At 36.9% G+C, this 21,526-nt stretch overlaps 3 protein-coding genes across 4 annotated transcripts; 1 reads left to right on the plus strand and 2 right to left on the minus strand.

Annotated features, from left to right (window-relative positions):
- The first annotated feature begins 854 nt into the window (after positions 1-854).
- Positions 855-5,153, plus strand: LOC132170273 (Protein kinase superfamily protein). Of its 2 annotated transcripts, XM_059581189.2 has the most exons (7): positions 855-1,290; positions 1,390-1,634; positions 2,475-2,863; positions 3,089-3,221; positions 4,243-4,332; positions 4,429-4,583; positions 4,780-5,153. In XM_059581189.2, the coding sequence occupies exons 1-7, from the start codon at positions 969-971 to the stop codon at positions 4,823-4,825; spliced, it is 1,380 nt and encodes a 459-aa protein (XP_059437172.2). In that variant the 5' UTR covers positions 855-968; the 3' UTR covers positions 4,826-5,153. The 2 variants fall into 2 exon arrangements, with proteins under 2 accessions (XP_059437172.2, XP_088373928.1); XM_088517802.1 differs by having other exon boundaries at positions 4,429-5,153.
- Positions 5,154-6,693: 1,540 nt separating this feature from the next.
- ERCC1 (nucleotide repair protein) lies at positions 6,694-11,576 on the minus strand. The gene is given in 9 exon segments (XM_088517803.1): positions 6,694-7,281; positions 7,422-7,522; positions 7,525-7,654; positions 7,808-7,907; positions 8,239-8,315; positions 8,455-8,554; positions 8,911-9,014; positions 10,177-10,309; positions 11,246-11,576. Coding segments are annotated over 9 exon segments (1,239 nt in total). The 5' UTR covers positions 11,518-11,576; the 3' UTR covers positions 6,694-7,059.
- Positions 11,577-18,186: 6,610 nt separating this feature from the next.
- Positions 18,187-19,875, minus strand: ATL6 (RING/U-box superfamily protein). The gene has a single exon (XM_059582113.2). The coding sequence runs from the start codon at positions 19,448-19,450 to the stop codon at positions 18,308-18,310; it is 1,143 nt and encodes a 380-aa protein (XP_059438096.1). The 5' UTR covers positions 19,451-19,875; the 3' UTR covers positions 18,187-18,307.
- Between the last annotated feature and the right edge of the window lie 1,651 nt (positions 19,876-21,526).

Below are 21,526 nucleotides of genomic sequence, written 5' to 3' on the forward strand. Positions count from 1 at the left end.
AGTCCTCTTCCCCCCTCCCCCCCCCCATCTTTTTTATTTATTTTGAATCATCCATATTGACTTTGAAATTATAATTTAGCCCTATGAAAGATGACTACACAATGGAGGCCCTAGGCAAACAAAGTTTATTCATTGTTTTATATATATATATATATAATCTTCTCCTGTCGGGTCAAGCTGCAATTCATTGGTGGTGAGAGAAGTTAATATTGTTAATAATTAGCAGATAGTTATAGTTGGATAACTATCCACGTGAAAGGGTGCATAAGCTTCCAAGTTTTTTTTTTTTTTTTTTTTTTTTTTTCTGAAACGAAGACAAAGACAATTCTATAGAAATTACATAAGAAGAGACGAGTGAAAGTACACAAAACCAGAAGAGTTAAAAAAAGAAAAAGAAAAAAGTACACAAAACCAATTGCTTCTTACTCACGAGATAGAGAGAGGGGGGTTAGACAAGAATTCACGCAATTATTTGCTTGAATTGAGGGTAATTTAAACGGACAAGCAATTCAAATAAGTAATGTGAAAGAATCTATATAAAATCTACTAGTAATACTGTTAGAAGGACTAGAGTTTTTATTGAGTTATTTCAAATGTGATGTAACTAATAATGATCATTTTAAATGCAATGGTAATTTTAAAAGTTATATCATACTTGAGATAATTTATTAAAACATTACTCGAGACTTACATGTACATGTCGAGATAAATAATTAGGTAACTTAAAATTTATTTGAGCAAGTAAATCTCATGTAAAATCTTTAACATTATCTGGTTGAATTACTAGCAATTCAAAAAAGATAAAAATAAAGTTAGAATGAGGTGACCTCCTAAAGAAGGCAAACAAACTCAAACCCCCATAATACAAAGTTGAACATCTTTTGCAAAAGTCATCTCCCTCTCTCTCTCTCTCTCTCTCTCTCTCCCCCACCAGGCCATTCTTCTCTCCTGCATTGCTCTCTGTGCTCATGGAAGTTAACAACAGTACTGATGCACCTGCAAGGCCGCTTGGCTTTACTGCTGCAAACAACCACACCCAGGAACACCATCACTCACATCCACAAACCCATGGCCACCACTATGCCATTTTCTCATCCATTTCCACTCTTATAATCATCATATCCATCGCCTCCATTGCCCTCATTTTCGCCATATTTCTAATCATTCTAATGCTCCGGCGACTCAAATCCGCCAAAACCAATGGCACTTGCAAGGAGCACAACAGCATCATCAACAACACAAGCAGCAAGTTCATAGCTCACACCACTGTGACCTTCAATTCCAGCCCAGGTGATGATGCTGATTAGCTATTTTCAAAGCTTACATATCCAATAACATTCGTACAAGAAATTTTCCTTAATTTGATGGGCATGTTTTAAAATGTGGCAGATGTGAGGGGAGGGTGCCTTTATGGAGGGCATATGAGCAGAACACCTCCACCCAGATTCAGGGGAGTCCAAGTTTTTGCATACAAGGAGCTTGAAACGGCCACAAATAGATTCAGTGAAGCAAATATCATCGGCAATGGAGGGTTTGGTATTGTGTATAGAGGGGTCCTCAGTGATGGGACCCTGGCTGCAATTAAAATGTTGCATAGGGAAGGAAAGCAAGGGGAGCGTGCTTTCAGGATTGAGGTGACTGCCTTCATTTATTATTCTTTCTCACTAAGTTTTGTTTCTATCTTTCTTGCTCTGTCCTCTAATCTTGGTTTCTGTAATAAAACAGACTTATGAAATATTGTCCTTTTTGTCTTCTCTCCTCTAATAATGGTTTTCTTTGCTTCCTCCATCTTCCAATATCTCCCTATGTAATTGCACCTTGTTAGAAAGTGTTGACTTTTAACTCTCTCTTTCTCAACACACACTCATCCACGTGGATTGAGATACCTTAAAATTTTCTTTAAATTTGATATTTTCAAACTCATAAATTTCAGTTATTATCTCATCTAAACGTGTAAAATAAATTATGTTTCAGCATTTAACGAGAAAACTTAGGAAACATGGCTTATTACATTCTTTGAGGTAGCTTCCTAATTGAATACTAAAACATGACTTATTTTAGACGTTTAGATGAGATGAACATGTATATCTCAATCTCATCCACATTTTTTTACTTAAAAGGTAATCCTCCAGTATCTAAAAGATATCTCATTCAACTTTGCCATCTGGATCGCTAACGATTCGAAACGGTCTGTTAACCTGTTCGAGTAGACGGGACAATAGAACTTCTCTATATGGGATAGAATTGCTTGGAATTCACATTGTGTCTAAATATGTTGAGAGAATAGCGGTGTTTGCCATACATAATAATATGAGGATATCTTTTGTCTTGTTTGAAGAAATAAATGTATGAATTTGGTAATGGTCAATTTCCTTGTATCTGTTAATTTTGCCAGCACGCATTTAGGAAGTCTTGTCTTCCTTGCACATGGGTGTAAGACCAAATGACAGGTTTCCTTGTTGTTTAATGTATAGGTGGATCTTCTAAGCCGCCTGCAGTCTCCTTATCTAGTGGAGCTACTCGGCTACTGTGCTGACCAACACCATAGGCTTCTGATATTTGAATTCATGCCTAATGGTACTCTGCAGCACCACCTCCACCCCTCCCACAGTCAACACAGGCCGTTGGATTGGGCGACCCGATTGAGAATAGCCTTTGACTGCGCCAGGGCCCTTGAGTTCCTCCATGAGCATTCAATCCCAACCCCTGTTATCCACCGTGACTTCAACTGCACCAATGTGCTTTTGGATCAAAATTTCCGTGCCAAGGTGTCTGATTTTGGATTGGCCAAGATGGGCTCTGACAAGATCAATGGTCAGATCTCGACACGTGTGCTTGGGACCACTGGATATCTGGCACCGGAGTAAGTCCTCAGTCACCTTTCATTGTCAGTTTATCACTACTACAGATACTGAGGTCCCCATTTTAGGCAGGATGTCATTTTCTTAACAGAGCAAAAATTGAGGAGAAATACACAACTGTTGATGAATTTCCATAAACAGGACCTTTAATTATAAAGATGAAAATATGTGAAAGCATTGTACAATTGTTCATGAATTTCTGGTGATCTATATATATATATATGCAGGTATGCTTCAACGGGAAAGCTTACTACAAAATCAGATGTATATAGCTATGGTGTTGTACTTCTAGAGCTGTTAACAGGCCGTGTACCGGTTGACACCAAGCGGCCACCTGGCGAGCATGTCCTTGTTTCATGGGTTAGTGAGAAAACTCCATTAGTTTTTACCCTGAAGACTATAATGAGTAAGAGTAATATAAGAATATATAGGTCAACCATAACCCGACTTGTTTAATTAAACGGGTGAAACCTATCAACCCTAATCCACTAATTTCGTATTAAGTTTACGGATCATGTAAAAAATTGACAACCCTCCTAACAATATGCTATATATACAGATGAACAACTAAAAAAACAGTAGCTTTGGGAATATTGAGAATTCTGCATTTGTCAAGCTTGATTAGAAGCCTTCAACAGTTCTACCTTCTGCAAGAAAAAAACTTTATCCTGCCTGTTATTTGGAATGGTTGCTTTCTCACTGAACTTTTGTTGAGTTTTTTCTCCAAACATTGTAAATTGTAACTGAACAAGCAATTATGTAAATGGTAGCCAGCAACCCTTTAGCATTGTCAATTGCCCTCTGTAGCTCAGATTGCCAATCAGCTGACCAATAGGATCCTCTTATTGCATTCTAGGTAGTGTCCAAGCTATATTTTCCTGAAGCATAAGGTCCACAAGCTGACACCATCTTCGCCAGAAATAGTAATATTAGCAACAATGCTTTGAATATGAGCAAAAAGTTCATCTGATCTAGCTGCAGGCCACCTCCAAATTCCTTTTTAAAAAAACACTAGAAACCCTTACCTATTTGATTCTTATTAATCAGAATCACATGATCAGGAATCAAAAGTATATCAGTGTGAGGTAGCCAGCATAGCATTATTAACGAGAGGTTTATCAAGTCATTGGTGTGTAATTCCAAAGACTTCACCAAAAAAAGTGTTCAAATTTTATTCATTCAATAAGAGTGTCTTCCTCCCACTCTCACCTGTTGATTGAAAATGGTAATCCGAAAACACATCATCATTCAATCACCCAAAACCCGTGTTTCAAAGAACTTGTTAACTAATAATGTTTGTTCGCTGTTAATATCTTTTTCTCTAGAAAGAAAGATAGTTCAAAAGTTTTGAAGAGTGAAAATATGTTCTGTAATTCCACAGGCTCTTCCAAGGCTAACCAACAGAGAAAAAATAGTGGAAATGGTTGACCCTGCTCTACAAGGCCAGTATTCCAAAAAGGATCTAATTCAGGTCAGCTAATTGGTTCTCTATCATCGTTGTCATCAATATTATTGATGCTTAAATTCCTAACAACTTCATTTTCCTTCTCTCTATGTTGGTTTCCAGATTGCAGCCATTGCAGCCATGTGTGTGCAACCAGAAGCAGATTATCGGCCTCTAATGACCGATGTTGTGCAGTCACTAATCCCTCTGGTCAAAAACCTCTACTCCATTAGTTCTTCTGGTTCCTCCAGATTTATAAATCAAATAGCAAGTCCCAGGTATTAATGAATCAAAAATCAGTGAAGTCAATTAGCTTTCCACTTTAGTCTAGATAGGCAGGTTCTTGCAAGAATCTGTGACAACCATCAGACAATCTCTCTCTGAGAAATAAAAACACCATCTTTGAGATAAACTGAGTCGAAGTGCAACATTCTTTTATCTCTAGCTAACCGAAGAAGGTTCATGTAATTTCAGCCAAGGCCTTTCAGTTTCTTCTGAGAGCCGTTGGCACATTTTGTAGGACAGCAGCACTAGGAATAGCAGTTGCTTTTAGTTCTCAAAGCTGTCATAAGCAGAGCTTTTGCATTGGATATGAAGAACACAATGCAAACTTGAATGCTTGTGAATAATCTGAATTGGAAGGCTGGAGACAGCTTGGGGCAATTCATACATCAGCTATTAGTCTCCCTGTAAGCAAGCATGTTGAACTGCATAATTTTCTGCAGACCAATTTCTGTAATATGGTGTTCAGATCTCCAAAAACTTCCAAGTATGTTGTAAAAATTTAACAAAGGCACTTGCTTTTGTCAAGTATCAAACTTTTTGTTGTGAAATGCTCAAATTTTCCATCTTGTTATGTTATACACCCATTTCGGTCAATCATTGCCGATTATGGTGAATAAACAAAGGATCATATAATTAATGGGCATACCTCGACTGCCGTGAAAAGAAAAATGGATGAATTCCAAGGGCTATGGAAAATCAGTTAAATAATTAAATTTCCACGGGGCTATTGAAAATGCCATTAGAATAATGAAGTGTAACTTGGAAGATATTGTTGCCTACGTTTTCTTTTCTTGTTGGCTCTTATTGGTAGTGGAGAATCAACGAGAGAAAATATATGAGAAGAAACGCTCAAAAGGACACAATGTTTGTCAGGCACGTGATGGGTGTGTTCAAGTCGACGTGCAGAGTCAATCACCCTAGTCCTAACAATCACCCCATCGACTTCTCTGGGGTGGGGGAGATGATCACGCATGACATTTTTTTATTTTGCTTGAAAAAGTAATATTATTTAGTAGATTCTTATACGACTGTCATATAATTTGATGATATGATAGTATTAAATAATAAATCAATAGTTAATTTTCATTACACTATCTTAATTGTATGATAATTATATAACAATTTAGTAAATGACAAAAGAAAAAGCCAACACCTAAGTCATGGCAATGATGTCATGATATCCTCATTGGCTCAAATCCGATCCAGAGAATCTTCAGAAAGTAAATCACTCATTTGTCATATGCTATACTTTTAACATATGCTTTGTAACAAACTCTTGTACCTTTCCTTTAAGCAGTATGACACTCGCGATAATTGTAAAATATGCGAATTATTTTATAACCAAGGAAGTGATCTCATGATTCATGAATGGGACGAATCTATGAGACAAATAGGGCGGCTAGCATGATTGTCCTTTTGTCTTTGAAACAGCTATAGCTCTTAGTCTTAGAAGATGAGTGTATAGTAGGAAGTGGGAACCCTTGGACCCAGAAGAATCAAACGGAAGAGACAAAGAGGGTCTGGTCCAGTGGAATAACGTATATGCCCTATGCCCTACACCCTACACTACCCTACAGAATTTATCATTGTTTTCAGCAGGGTTGGAATGGAATGTATGTCAACTTAATCTAGGATATCTACTGTACTGAAAGCTAGAAATCAAAACAAATAGAAAAGGCTCCTTCCAACTAGTCAAATGAATGTTAGGAATCATTTTCTTGCCCTTTACCACTCAAGCAACATGTTATTTGGTAAATAACATAAATTGAGACTTGGAATAAAAGCCAAAAAAAAAAAAAAATACAAAAGAATATATATTTTTTCAGCTCTCTCTCTCTCTCTCTCTGTGTCTCTCTGTTCTTGTAGCTCAATTTTATCACACTATATTCTGTAAGAAGCCGTCCTTAATTCAGTTCTATAAAGCATGGTCACCATCCTTCAAAATGGTGAAACCATTTCAGTTTTTTAAAATATCCTTCTTGCAAGCTTCTAGCACAATCTGATGGCACAACATTTGTCATTGCAAGTTGCATGTACTTTCAAGATACCAAATTTGGTATGGGTGACCTTCATAGTAGTGCTTTTTCCTTTTTTTGCAAGTCATAAAAAAAGACAGCTCAATTTCATTGCGGAAGATGATAGTTAATAATACAGTACGACTATAATTCTAGGCAATCTATATATACATATAAGTTACAATAAGTCTCTGCCTAGGGAAACAAAAAAGTTACAATACCTCTCAGATTTTCTCTGTAGTGTAGAATCACCAGGTGCACAAAATTGGGTGATCCTGACCTTCCATGCTCCCTTATATGGGGGGGATAAACTCCAGAGCATGAGAGGACCAGTTAAGTTACAATCTTTTCTCCTCCCCCGTTTGAATAGAAAAAAAAAAAAAGTTTCAATCTTTTTATTTTTAGCTTCTTATTCCACAGCAACCCATGTTTCTCCTCTCTTCTCCGCTATTGACTATGTGTTCTTTTTACCAACTCTATCAGCATACCTGGCAAAAGCAGCTGACAGGGCTGATTTGACCGTCAATTCAGGCTCTTTCTTCTTATGTTCCTCTTCTTTTTCTTCACTCACTGAGGAAGGTTCAGCATTGTCCTGGACAGGAGTCTCTGAGACAGCAGGGCGGCTGGAAACCACACGCTTGAATGGCTCATGAAAAGTGTCATGCAAGCGTCTTACCTGTTTGAACATAGTGGATTCATTTTATTTGAAAACAATAATTCCTTTGCTTTAAGGTATTCAAATCAACCATAGGCTTACAAACACATTCAACTGAATGACATAATTTGACTTGGCTCACTTTGAATGCTGAAAAGTACCTTGCGCTCTCCTATTCCAGGGCATCGAGCTAGATCTTCCATGGATGCATCCATGATATGAGAAAGGGACTGCAGTGATATGACACCCAGCTCTATATGAATAAACAAAGAATGCCACACACAAAAATAAAATAAAGACCCAGTGGAAAGATCTGGCCTACCCCGAATGTTGTACCAAGGGTGACTACATCAGTCTTGTTAACATGTCGAACTGTTGTAAGAGAATGATTCAGCTACGGTTTAAATGAAATGGTATCAGTTCAATAAATTCAAAGCACTCAGCACAGCAAACAAAGCTCACATTTTAGGCAAATTAAGACTCTAAATCAATTTTTATAATAAGCACAAATTTACTAATAGACCAAAGACCACAAATATATTGATACCCGTGATAGATAGTCTGTATCCATTTGGCCCTGAATAATGTCTGCAGGCTTGTTCTCATAGACTTTTATCGTCTCCAAGTACCGACCACATTCCTCCAAACTATAAAAGAGGAAGCTTGTCAAAAAAAAAAAATCAAACCTGTTCTCCTCTCAACAAGCAGATTCGTCTACTGCTAACATAACCGAGCGACTTGCAACAATATACCAACTTCCTAGAAAAGAGTTAATCTCATTTTGCCTTGAATGGTAATGAAAGCAAATCAATTCATCCTTGGAACAGAGGTTGTAGCAAGTATATAGGATATTCTTAGGTTAGAACCATTGTAAAAAGATGATTTTGTAATACAATTAAGACCCAGGCTCCTACTATAATTAAATGATGTCTTCAGGATATACTATTCACTTGAACTTGAAAGTAAAATAAAGTGTACCTCCAAGCACATAATAGGGTACAATCATGAAGCAGAGCTGTCTTAGTAACTTCAAGTAAAGGCTTGGTTACATCTTCCTGAAACCAATGAAATAAAACAATTGCATCCTCTATTTCAAATGGACAACAAACTGCTAAACTGAAACATCCATGTGGACCATTGAAAATCCTAAATTAGAAAAACCTCTACTAAGGACATTAAAACAGGTTGGCTTACCACATCAACATGGCATAGGACGATGCGAAGCTTGAAATTCTTTTGGAGTTCTCTGATACGGAAATATAAGTAGTCTGGGTGCAGCAGATGATACCGAAGACTGCATCAATTGCTAAACTTAATAGGGCTGATACATAAGAGTGGATTTTAACAAGCATATTACACAACAATCAGAAAAGACAAACTAGGCAACTATATATCAAAAGCCAGGCCCAATTCTTTTGTTAACTACGGTGCTAACAAGACCAGTCCTAGTCCAATGTGCCTAGACAATACTTCACATCAATGACACATTTGTTTGGATGAACTAGCTCACTACATATGTTTCACCATCTATCAAGCTGTATGGCTGTACGTTTAAATTCCTTGTTGAAACAGACTGACTAAATAGCACCCAGTTTATCACCTTGCATTCATGCAAATGAAAAATATGACAGAAGCTGCTGATGTTCAAACCTCAGATAGAGAGCACATGAGCTTTGACCAAGTAAGTAGTCACAAACAATATCTGCAAAAGTCCACCTCACATTCCTTATATGTTTGAGCAAGGGGTTTCCCTTCTGCACGAGGAGAAAGGAATTCTAAATTCGGGATAAGAAAAAAATGACACTCAGTAATTACAACTAATTAGTTAAATTGAGCTCAAAACTCCTAAGTCCTAACGAAATTATCTTTTGCCATAAAACTTGAGTAAAGAGGTGTACGTAAAAAACAATGCAAAAATAAAATGAACACCTAAAATGTGAATGTCGAGATCCCATGACAACCACCAACTTTCAAAGGCCCACCTCCCAAAAGGTCCATCCCTGATTGAAGGTTTCAACATGCCCCCCCTCCTCTGCTTGAAGTTACTTGAAATAATTAGTTACCACATGTTTTCTTTTTTGGTCATGCCATTTAGGAAGCTTTTCTACAAAGCCATAAATTTGGAACTCCAGCCTCTCAAAACCGTGATTAGTCATTTTTTTGAAGTCAATAGAATCCAATTACACATAAAAATAAAAAAAAACCCTTTATAATTTGTCCCTTAGTTCTCTAGACCGAGCACATATCTATTTTCATAGAAACAAAAAGTAATGTCAACCTCTTCAACCCAACTCTTCTATCCTTCTTTTTTTCCTTAAAAGAAGGGTAAACGAATTTATAGACAAAGAAAAGTAAGAACTCTTCCGAGAAAGGAAATAAATCATATTGATAAACATATCATAAATAGTTTCTGCCATTTTTCTTTACCTCGTACCAATTAAAAAATTTAACTAGTCCCCCATTTTGTTACAAGGCCAAAAGTATATAAAAAAATGTCTTTTAGTTTTTGGATAATTAAAACATGAATTTATTAATGCCAAAAATCTTGGTCTAACACAAGCGCAACATAAAGCTCGGACTATTGGCACTTTGCTATGTACGTTACGGGGTCCTATATACTACAAACAATTTACCTATTCCGGTTTATCTTTAGCAATCAATGTTTTCTTGCAAAAATTTATGAGTATACCATCTTTCACCAAGAATACCCAACTGCTCATATATTCTTAGAGACGAACCCGCAAGATACCAGACGGGATTTTATTTTAGAACTATATCCTACCTCCCCTTAGATAAACAACCGGGTTCTGCCCCTGACTATGATGCAATATCCATTGCTTAAAGGCAAAGTAAACCACAATGTGGCCATTTAAATTCAATGTAATGGCATAACATGCCCTAAATAAATACTCTTACCTGTCTGTGGCTCACCAGAATTGCATTGCGGTTCTGTGTGGCAAGTGATGTTGACAACATTGATGAAGTAGTGGCAGGAGCAGCAGCAAAAGTTGATGACGAAGAAGATGGTGCATCTGATGGACTAGTTTGCCTAAAACAAAAAACAGATCAAATAGAGCATCTCAATTTCAAAGAAGCCTAAAAACAAACAACATATCGCAGAAAGCAGTCTGAAGTTTAGATGGAAGTAGCAAAACAAACTCCCTCACAACAAGACTCATCATGTAGTTGCTGAGAAAACAAAGGAAATGAAAAGAAAGCAACTTTATGAGTGTTATAGTTTTGGTTCTTGTTAACACTCAGAATTGAAAATCCGAAGCCGCTTATAACAGAAAGGCACCTACAAGAATCAATTCTACATAGTGGTATTAGCTTCGTCTTGTAAAGTTCCTTATTTTCTCAGGTATAGATCAATAAAAACATGAATATCCAAAGAGAGAGTAATATCCCTCGAGATTGAAAACTCATGCTTCATTCGCTCCCTAAACATAAAGCATTGCAAATTTGCAATGACATAAAATAAAATCTTGATTTCCTTTTCATCCTTACCTATTTGGTACCAAAGAAAACAATAGCCTCGATTCACCTAAGTCAAACAAGTATAACTAAATTGCAGAATTTACTCAAACTTTTTCTCTCTTGCAAACAAACACATATAGCTGAATCCACAAGTCCCCAAATCTCGTTTCCCCCACTTCTCCTTTCCATTGTCAAATCCACCAAAATAAAGCAAACAATGACAAGACCTCCCCACTTTCCACCAAAGCAAACAAAAAACCAAATGGGTACCTAAAGGCTAAACTCTAAAACAACAAAAATTTCCCAGAAGCCAAATTACCTCAAAAGGAAACCATCACATAAAGATAACAACAAATTACTCTTAGCTAAATGGGTAACCCAAGCCTAAACTGTACCACCGTAAAACTTCCTTGAAAAAGTTTTCATCAAAACAGACAGAAATCCAACTTTATAGCATCAGTACAATAAAAATATATTGGGTTTCAATTGAAAGGGGTAAATGGGGTACCTTGAAACGGTGCCGTTGGAGGCCTGTGCGAAATGCGAAGAGGAAGAAGAGGAGGAGGCATTGGAGGGTGGGGGAGGTGGAGTGTAGAACTCAGAGGATTTGATGAAGGAGAAGGCCTGAGAGAAGGACTGGGAAGGGTTGAAGAGAGAGGGAGGGGTTGACTTCGACTGTGAGCTCTCAATCACTTCCTGATAAGATGGTATCTTTATCACTACAGAGCTTTTCCTCTGCTGCTTTCGCTCCCTGATTTGCTGCTCTTCCTCTTCCTCCATTACTCTTTTCTCAGATTGTTGCAGGGAGAAACACCTTCCAATGGTGGTAATGGTGTTTTTCTTTTTGCCTCTTTGTCAGAGTTGGGCCTGGACCTAGTTATGGGATTTTATAGAAAGCTGGCCCATTACATTGGGATCTTAAGGGTATAATCTGTTTTTGCGGCGCGTTTTCAACTTCTCAAGGCGGTAATTGCACCGCCTCCAAAGTAATTTACGGTTGGGTTATTATTATTATTTTTTTTGTTTTTTCAAGTGTATTCATTTGCGGCGCTTTCGAAACTTGTTACGTCGAAGCAGTAGATTTGATGAACTATTCCTCCACTATTTATCACAATCTCGTCGTTACAAAACCAAGAAAAACCGCCTCTTTCCGGGAGCTATCCCCCACATTCATTTCCAAATCCCACCATGATTGTTTCTCACATCCAACCGGTTAAAATATTAATTAAATAATTAAATTTATTATTCTTATTATCTTAACTACATAAGATCCTCATTTCAAAGAAAAAAAATAAAAATTCAGAAAACACTATTTTGACCCAAAACCTTGAACTCGGGGACAGAGGAAGAGGGAGCACTACAAAATGGACAACGTTTTTTTTTTTTTTTTTTTGCAAATGCTGACACAGCTGACCCAGGGACAACGTTTCATCTAAACACACTGTCATTGCTGGCCCATTCTCGGCATCGGCACACCACGTCGGCATATGTCGTTTTACACGGCGTTTTCCCTAAACAGTAGAATTGGAAACGTCGGCTTTATCTCATTTTTTTGTAATGGAGACTAGAATAGTACAGGCCTCTAGCAGCAAAATATTTTGGCTCCTGACTAGAGGGGTAGGCAGATTAACCGTTTATTGCCTACCGACTGCTACCGAACCATCACAGACCGACAATCGACTTCTGGCGGTCGGTAGGCAGAATAAAAATAATGTTTTGACATTAGTTCGATTCGGTAGGCGGTATAAATTTTTTTTGTCAGCTAATCGACAATTAACCGGCCTAACCAATTTTTCAAGTGAATTTTGAATTTTATCTTGTAGATTTCCTTATTGTGTTTGTCTGATTTGTGATTGCCTTTTTGATATGTGTTTCTTGAATTTACTTTTTCTTTTCATTTATAAAGTATATGCTTTATTGATTTTATAGTTATAAGGAAGTTGATAAACCTTAACATAAAAAATTTGTAACTGAAAATTAACCGACTTAACCGACCACGTATTAACCAACTAAGCGATTAACCGAAAAAGTTAAAACTATTCATTATCGGTATGAAGTCGGTTAATTAATTGACTTAACCAACTTTTACAAATTGATAGGAATGCTCTTACGATACCGGCTGAACCGATACCCACCCTTACCTAGCTTTTGCCCATAATAATTTTTTGCTCCGTCCCTACTTGAACTTACATGTCTAAACACTGGTATGTTCTACTAATTACCCACATTTTTTTATTCTCATCCTATGTACTTTAACACCTTTTACACTCGCTCCTTTGCATTCATATAATCTTCCCCTTATTTTATGAGTCTGTTAGACTGTTACCAAATCAGCTACGGTCTCCATTTTTTTTTTTAATCAATCCTACAGGCTAATTCTAAGGATCATTTGTATGGGTGGGTTTATTGGGCTTTTTTATGCCATGAACCCTATCTTTTATCTGATTGTGACAAGGGCCCATTATTTATCCATGTTCATCATCCTCGCTCCAAGGGAAAAAAGAGACTACTGATCATCCATTAGTTGCATGTCACCATCACCATCATCTCCAATGTTTGTGGGTCATTTTCTAGTTGTGGACTAGTTTGTAATTGTGCCAATCATTTTGTCCCAGCTTGAAACTGTAAAAGGGGTTACCATTTTCCATTATTCAAGACACCATCACTAGCTTTCATTCAATTGTTTGTTCCTAGGATCATCTGTGTGGGCTTTTCATTTGTTAGTTCGCTTGCATCTCTCGCGGTTTGTTAGTTGGGCAGCGTCAAAAGTTTTAAGATGTATTAATTCGACAGAATACTCAATTGTTAAATGGATCGTTTTTTATAATGTGTTTAAAAACATTTATGTTTGTTTTTCTTTTCTTTTCTTCCTTCAGATTAAGAGCGAGAGACATGAACCATCTTTGTAATATGGTGTCAAACACCGGGACACCACTTAACATAAAAGATTAAAATATGAGTTTGGATATTATGATTATATCAATCACCATCACTCATAGGTACTGCTTGATGCTTTGAAGATATTGCTACTTAGGTGGGGTTTTAATTATTAATTTCTTATAATTTTTTTTTTTAATTATTATCACTGCCAAATTATAATACTCACACCTACCTCCAAAGGGGCAATTAATACAAGATAAAAGATTTATGTATGGGTTGGAAAAAAGTCATTTTCTAAACATGTGAAACATGTTGAAAAGTCATTTTCTCCTAATTGATATATGATAGTTGTACAAATTTAAGCAATAGAAGTGAATGATCTTGAACCATGTGCAGATTTTCAAGTTCTCCCAATCCACTATTGTAGATAAATTAGACAATTTTGAGCATTGATAAAGTTGTTGGACTAAAATAATGAGTTTACACGGACCGAGATTTCAGCAATAGATGATAAATTGCTCATCACTTTTTTTTGAAATTCTAGCCATTGAATTTCATCTAAAGGTTTACAAACCGCCACGTGTCCCACTAATTAAAAATTAATATTTTATTATTTAAATTTTTAAAAATATATATAATAATAATAATAATAATATATGGAGTGGCCGGCCACCCCAATTGAGACATGGGGTGGCTTCGGCCACCCCAAGGGCCGAAGTCAGAAATCCACCCATTGATTTGTCGTTTAGCACCGCCACCTGCGACGCCCAAAACTTCACCACCAGGCCTCTCTCCTTTGTCCCTTCCAAGAAACCCCTTGGAAGCAACATATCCAAGTCCAGCGCAGGTTGCACTTTCACGGCCAAGTTATGATCCTGGATTGCGCACCACCCACAAGAATCTCAAGCTACTCCTTTCCAACCCAATAGCTATCTCAAGCCACTCTTTTTTCGATATACATTCACATCCACATATATATACCTGAGCCGGACTTGGATATGTTGCTTCCGGGGGGGTTTCCTGGGAAGGACAAAGGAGAGAGGCCTGGTGGTGAAGTCTTGGGCGCCACAGGTGGCTGTGCTGAACCAGAAATTAGTGGGTGAATTTGTGACTTCGACTCTTATGAAAAAAATTGGGATGACTAACCACCTCATATATTTTTATTATTTTATTTTATTTTAATTTTTTAAAATTTAAATAATAAAATATTATTTTTTAATTAGTGAAACATGTGACAACTTGTAAATTTTTGGATGAGATTCAATGGCCAGAATTCCGGTCCACACTTTGGATCTATTTGCCTTTAAAAAAAAAAAAAAAAAAAAATCATTTTTTTCACAATTTTATATGTAAGGACATCAGAAATCATGTAGCAATGCAAATCAGAAACTCCTTTATCAGCCGCTGGGGGTGACCCTAGTCCATAGGCCTCCAGCTTGAAAAGTTTGACCAACCAGCCTCCCTACCCAGAAGCCTCATAGGCCACCAGTAGTTAAAGAGTGCTGTGCTGGGTCAGTTTTGGTTAACACCTATAATAAATGGGTCAATTTTGAGTATTAATAAATGAGTTAATTTTGAGTCAACTTACTTAACTCATAGGTTGTTGGCATGATCCTATAAATTAGATTATATTTTTTTCTATAATTAAAAAACAAAATCCTAAATGGCTATTTTTTTTTTTTCATTTAAATTCATGTACAAGTTGAAGTAGATTAAATGGTAAACCCAACACATCCTGTTTAAATGGGTTATATTTATGTGGGTTGTATAAGGTCATATGCTTATTTAAATGGGTTGTGTCAGAAGAATTTGACCCGTTTAACAAAATTGGTCGAATTCGAGTTAACCAATATCCAGTTGATCTGTGAGTCTATCCAGTCCCAATCCGCAAATACGAAATGCTAGCCCTTACTCAAAACATGTGTATCTATAAAATATTCAATTAATTCCCCATCTATCTCATTTGAATTTCTAAACGTGCAGCACCTTTCGTAATGAGGTAATGATGTCTATTGACTAAGCAATCGATTCATTCATGAAATGTCAAACTGAAAATGTCATCCAAAGACTCAAAACCTTATCATATGATCAAGAAGGACAAGAAATAGCCCCTTTCCCTGAATTATATAAATATTCATAAAATAAAATAAAAAAGATTTAACAATAACAACTTGTTTTTATTGTCTCCTTCCAATATAAGCAACTAAAATATTAAAATAACTCGTTAACAAACATGTTGATGGCTTATTAGAAAGTAGAAACAATTAATGTGACGACAACGAAAGAAATGAAGGGGCCAAAAGAGTCCAAAGCAAAGGCCAAATTAGAGAGGCCATGAGGGTGAGTTTTCAATTCATTTTGAGTGTAGCCATTGCAGCCTGACTATTGGCTAATGGCTATCTAACAAATCCACTCAAACTTGGGTCAAGCCTTGAATACATGTGAAAAGTAGAAAAAGGCCAACTAAAGCCAGTTTTTTTGGGGCAAGCTAGCAAGCAACACAAAGATCATGAATCCGAGCTGCCGCCTGCCGATGATAAGCCTATTTAGCAGCTGCCAATAATTTAGAGTGAGTTTGATACCGCGATTTTATAGATAAAAAGTAATTTTTTAAATTAAATCGTAAAAAATAAATTATTTGAGATGGCAAAAAATCTACGTTTTCGAATCGCGGGTAATAATGTGCTTTTCAAAAACACACAATTTTAAATGTTAAACTACGATTTCGCCAAACGTTCAACTGTGTTTTTAAAAATCACGTTTTGCAATCACACATTTTAAAATCATAAACCCAAATAGATTTCGGAATATAAGCACCAACTCACATTTTTAAAGTTGATATATCTAACGGTATAAATTACTTCACATTTTTTTTCTTTCTAAAAGACGTATTAACATTGAATTTATATACACTGCATTTAACCAAATAGCCTTTAACTACCTCCGTGTTGATTGGTGAGGATCAGGTTACCTACCAATGAGGGGTTTGAGCTTAAAATGTCTACTTGGTTAGGCACGATACAGCACTCCACGCAAAGCCAAAATGATTTTGAGATGGTCAAAGAAAGAGGCTCTCCATAGCCTTCAATATTGCATGCTTACTTTTTTTGGGGGTTTTTTGATGATCAAATTAAACGTCGCTGTAGTAGCGTTTACAATGCCGGTCCTTTATGGTTGCCTTTGGAGTCAATCACCCAATCTCCTCCTAACAATATGAAAAAAAAGTCTTCAAGAGTATATGTCAACTTTGATACAAACAAGAGGCACATTTGTTGACGTGTCTACCTAATTTGAGATGGAAAATTAATAAAGAGAATATATATATTTTTTTATAGGATGATTCTAGAAATTCTAAGCCTCCTTACTTTAAAGTAATTTGAGGAATCTTAAACGGTTAGAGTATAATTCAATAATAGATTTATTCTTTCTCCATAACATGTGTCAATTAAGTATAAGAAATGCATATATCTCTCCGTTAATTTACATGATAAGCTTTTCAATATTTTCTTGATGTCTCTCCGATATATGCTCTAAATACAAAAGAAAACAATGTTATGTACATGTGTGTAAAGAGATCACTAGTACCTCAATCATAATTTTCGCATATTGACCGAAACTTCACTCTTATATATAGAGTGTACACAAAAATGGACTCATCTTATTATGGGCTTAAAACAAAACGACTTTTCAGTTAAAATAAATAATAATGGAGTCCCAATTCCCCCTATTCATCAACTCAATTTAGTTATATAAAATTACAAAGCAATGTGATAAAGATCGACTTAACTTTGATAGTGGTGTATGAGTGTATTATGCCACTTACACTTGACAACTATAAATAAAGATAAATGATGAGGATAACAAAATATTAATGAGATATTCTTCTTAGTCGCTTAGAGATTTTGTTCATCACCATTATCGTCCCATCTCCAGATATTTATAAAACTAATTTTTATACACTGAATGCTATAAAAAACAAGACCACTTACATTAAATAGAGGTGACGTGTAGGATTACTGGTTTGGTTAATGCGTTATCTCCCAAGGCACCCAACACACAGCATGGTTAATGCGTTATCTCCCAAGGCACCCAACACACAGCATCCTTCCGTCGAAATCAATATTGCTTTGCCTTGACTGATTGGCATTTAGGCTGCCAAGAATAACTAAAATCCCATAAATGTAATTAGTGAAAACAGTCAAATCAGTGGGGCGTTATTATTCTACCACAATAACCTGTTTTGTTTTTGGTTTTTGGACAACATTCAAGCCCTGAAACATTGAGACAAGGGAATGCATAGTCAAGCTGCCAGCCATGTTTCTGGTAGGTAGGCCTCCGGCCCTCCACACCGACCAAAGCGGCCGAAGACATTTTTGCTCTTTTCATTTTTCCTTTTTACTTTGTTCATTTTCACCAAAAAATGATTAATTTATTCGAATTACTTGGCAATAGACATAATCCATCATGATTCATGCATCTTGTTCAAATGAAGTTTGTATGTTAGGATTGGCACGTTCCTATTACATACAAAATATTATACATCTATTTTACAAATTTAGATTAACATACTTAAAAGAAATTGAGATGCTTGGATAAATTAAAAAATTAAAAAAAAAAAAAAAGAAAAAGAAAAAAGAAATAGACATGACAAAATTTACAAGAATTGCGGGGAAGAATCCAAAATTGTGCCTTAAACCGGAGGTCGGACCGAGTTACTCCCTGATCCTTCCGGTCGACTTGAAGTGCCCTCGCCATCATTAGTGGCGACCACCTTCGGTGACTTTAACGAGGACGCTCTCATGAGAAACGGCGGCGTCATGGAAAACACCCACCTGTCCGATTTAAACATCCGGTCCCCTTTCTCCAGCCGCCTATAATTCTTTCCTCTACTACTCCCCTCCCATCCGGTTCGGTACCCCCGCCTCGAACTCCCTTCCCTTGGCAATAGCACCATGCTTGTGGCCCGGCTCAGATGCCGGTTCATTAGCTGCTTCCTCACCTCCACCGGCAATCTCAAAGTGAACCGCTCCGTGTTCTCGCCCGGTGGGACCAGCGAGTGCCCCGTCGAGTGGGACCGGGGAAATGGAAGCCAACGCGCCCGGCCCGACCTTGAATTACGTGTACGGTTCCGATTCAATGTCTGCTTGCCCGGTTCTTCCGGTCCGTGTTCCTCTTCTCGTTGGAGTTCTGGGTTGGGTGGCTGCTCCAGGACGGCGTCGTTTTGGGCTTCGACGTCTAACTGGGTGTTTAATTCGGCGGGTAGGTGGACAGACTCGCCGGGTTGAGGGACGAGGTTGGAGCGGCAAACGGGACACGTGGTGTGGGAAGCCAACCAGGCGTCGATGCAGTCCGGGTGGAAAACGTGGTCGCACTTGGGGATCAAACGCAGCGTTTCGTGGTCCTCGAATTCGTTCAAGCACACCGCGCACTCCAGCGCGCTTTTCCCGATCTTCAGCCCTTTCACCGTGGAGTAGGCCAGCGTGGGAAAGGTATCGATCACCTCCTGATCCAACCCACGCGCGGCCGCCGCGTGTCGGGAGAAGACGCGTGCCGCGACGCTGTTGCCGCTCTGGGCCCCCGCGCAGTGCCGGATGTAGATGGAGAAGAATCCCATGAAGAAGAGCGCGGAAACCAAAACGACGACGATTATCGCCATCGAGGGGCTGAACTTGGCGTACTGGTAAGGGTCCTGGGGAGGGCTGGGCTGGGCCGCGGCCCAAGGAATCTCCAACGCCAGGAGAGCAAGCAAAAGCAGATAATAAATGCTTCCATTCTTCGCGGTGCAGGACAGGCTTTGTTGAGTTAAGATCGGACGGTTGTGAATAGAGCTCATGCTGTGTTGTCAGTTGCAGTTGATCTGAGCAGTGAGGGCATGAGCACACAAGAAGAGAGAAGTAAAAGCAATGCTCCAGATGGTGAGGAGTGGGAGGGGGTTTATAAATGAGACAGACAGAGTCACAGAGATGAGGGAGAATCGGAGAAGCTGCGTGGGAATCAAGACTTTGGTATTGGGAAGTGGGGCCCCGTTTAAGGCTTCGTTGCCTTTTCGTGAACATGGAATGGGTGACATCAGCGCTCAGTCATGGCAGGCGCGACGCGTGGAGCAAGGTTAGTGCTTAGGAAGCTTCCGAAATAAAAACAAAACAAGAAAAAGAAAAAAGAGCGCGGTGGAAGGAAGTGTGAAAGCACAGTAACGGTATCAAAAAGCATATTGAAAAAGAAAAATTTGAGTTTTACTAGTCACGGTCTATATTATATTCTAGAAATATGGTAAATGGTATTATTATATAATGAATTTGGCCTGCGTTGCTGGTTGTGTACTAATGTGGACTTTTTGAAGAGTTCTGGAATGGAGCACTAGCAATACGACTGGACAATCAACCCACCACATGCTCTGAATTTTTAATACACAAGTTTATAGTCAAAGTCAAATATTTTATTTTAACAAATTTGTGACCTTTTCTTGTTCAGCAAGAATAACTTAATAAATATTTTATTCGATTTTTTTTTTTTTTTTGGAGAATTGTTTGAGTTTTTAATTGGTGACTAGAGTGTGAGAATATATATTTTTCAATTTTTTTTTTTTCATTTAGGTTTAATCGTAATTAAATATAATCAAATTTAAAGATTTGATTACATTCTGTATTTTGTATTCTCTATATTAGGCATTTATTATTATTATTATTATTATTTTTTAAGGTTTATTCTCTTCTATATTTACTTTAAGTTTTATTGTTTACCACTCCTATTAGACATTGGCCTCAATAAAAAATGCTCCACGTCCAGCTCAATGAAATGACTACAAATTTTCTGAGCTGCTATAGTGCTCAGTGCTTAGGAAAGTTTGACACATGCTTACAAAAAAAATAAAATAAAAAATCTTATTTTATTTCTTTCTTGGGAATACAAAAGGTAGATAAATAAAAAATATTTTAAATAAAAAAAAGTAAAAGTAAATAGTCAAAATGGTGAGCTCATACAAATGCTTTGAAAAAATTGATAGTTGAAATTAAAAAAAAAAAGTGTTTTTTAATTAAATATTTGTTAAGCAAATGTGAGTGATTTAACCTATTTACTTATTCTTCTTTATTTCTCTCTTTGCTTCTGCTATATATATATAAAATTTTTCATAAAGTAATGTATCTCTCTATTTGTTTCCATTTTCTTTCTTTTTTTCCTCGTTTCGTAATAATTGAAACTCATCAAGCTGTATAAATCTGAATGAGATTCCGTTCAAAAAAAAAAAAATCTGAATGAGATTTTGCTTAAAAAAAGATAAGAGAGAGGGAGAGATTGAATGGAATGACGTTCTCTCATAAATAACAAATTAATTAACTGCACACCATTAATCTCTTAAAATAAGCATCTTTCTATCTACATGTTGAGTGTTCACATTAGCATAATGATATACTGATAGTTGTTAATAAATTATAAAAGAGTTATATGTTTAACATTTTTTTTTAGAGTCCCTTTTATCAAGACGTGATGTCCATTTTATGGCCGTCAATAAAAATTTGACACATTAAGTAAAAACATGAAATACAATGAAAATGAAAATGAAAACAATATATCTTTAATTCAAATTAATCTCATAAACTTTTCCATTCATTCTAACCTAACACCCACCACCGAACCCTCCACCTACATCTGAGCCCTTGATATCAGAGTTTTCAAAACCAATTAAGATAGTGGTTCTCATAGTTTTGTCAATGTGTATTTTGTGTATAAAGTATTTGTCAAGAGAATAAAAATTATTTGGTATGAAATGTCTGCTTTCTATTGGAGAGCATAAAATACCCAATTTACACGATTATCTAATTAAATAAACATCCTCCATCACATAACACAAAGAGATCCCAAATTTGATGTGAAACAAATGAAGCTATGTGTGATATGATTGACTGACTGT

This window comes from Corylus avellana, chromosome 1, assembly GCF_965113065.1.
Source record: "Corylus avellana chromosome 1, dhCorAvel1.hap1.2, whole genome shotgun sequence".
NCBI lineage: Eukaryota > Viridiplantae > Streptophyta > Magnoliopsida > Fagales > Betulaceae > Corylus > Corylus avellana.

What these genes read in the sequence shown, in the direction of transcription:
- LOC132170273 (XM_059581189.2), top strand. Translation starts at nt 969, where the DNA reads ATGGAAGTTAACAACAGTACTGATGCACCTGCAAGGCCGCTTGGCTTT. An exon ending in AGCGTGCTTTCAGGATTGAG is followed by an intron (nt 1,635 to 2,474) that starts GTGACTGCCTTC and finishes TTTAATGTATAG; the next exon opens with GTGGATCTTCTAAGCCGCCT. An exon ending in AGCATGTCCTTGTTTCATGG is followed by an intron (nt 3,222 to 4,242) that starts GTTAGTGAGAAA and finishes GTAATTCCACAG; the next exon opens with GCTCTTCCAAGGCTAACCAA.
- ATL6 (XM_059582113.2), bottom strand. Translation starts at nt 19,450, where the DNA reads ATGAGCTCTATTCACAACCGTCCGATCTTAACTCAACAAAGCCTGTCC.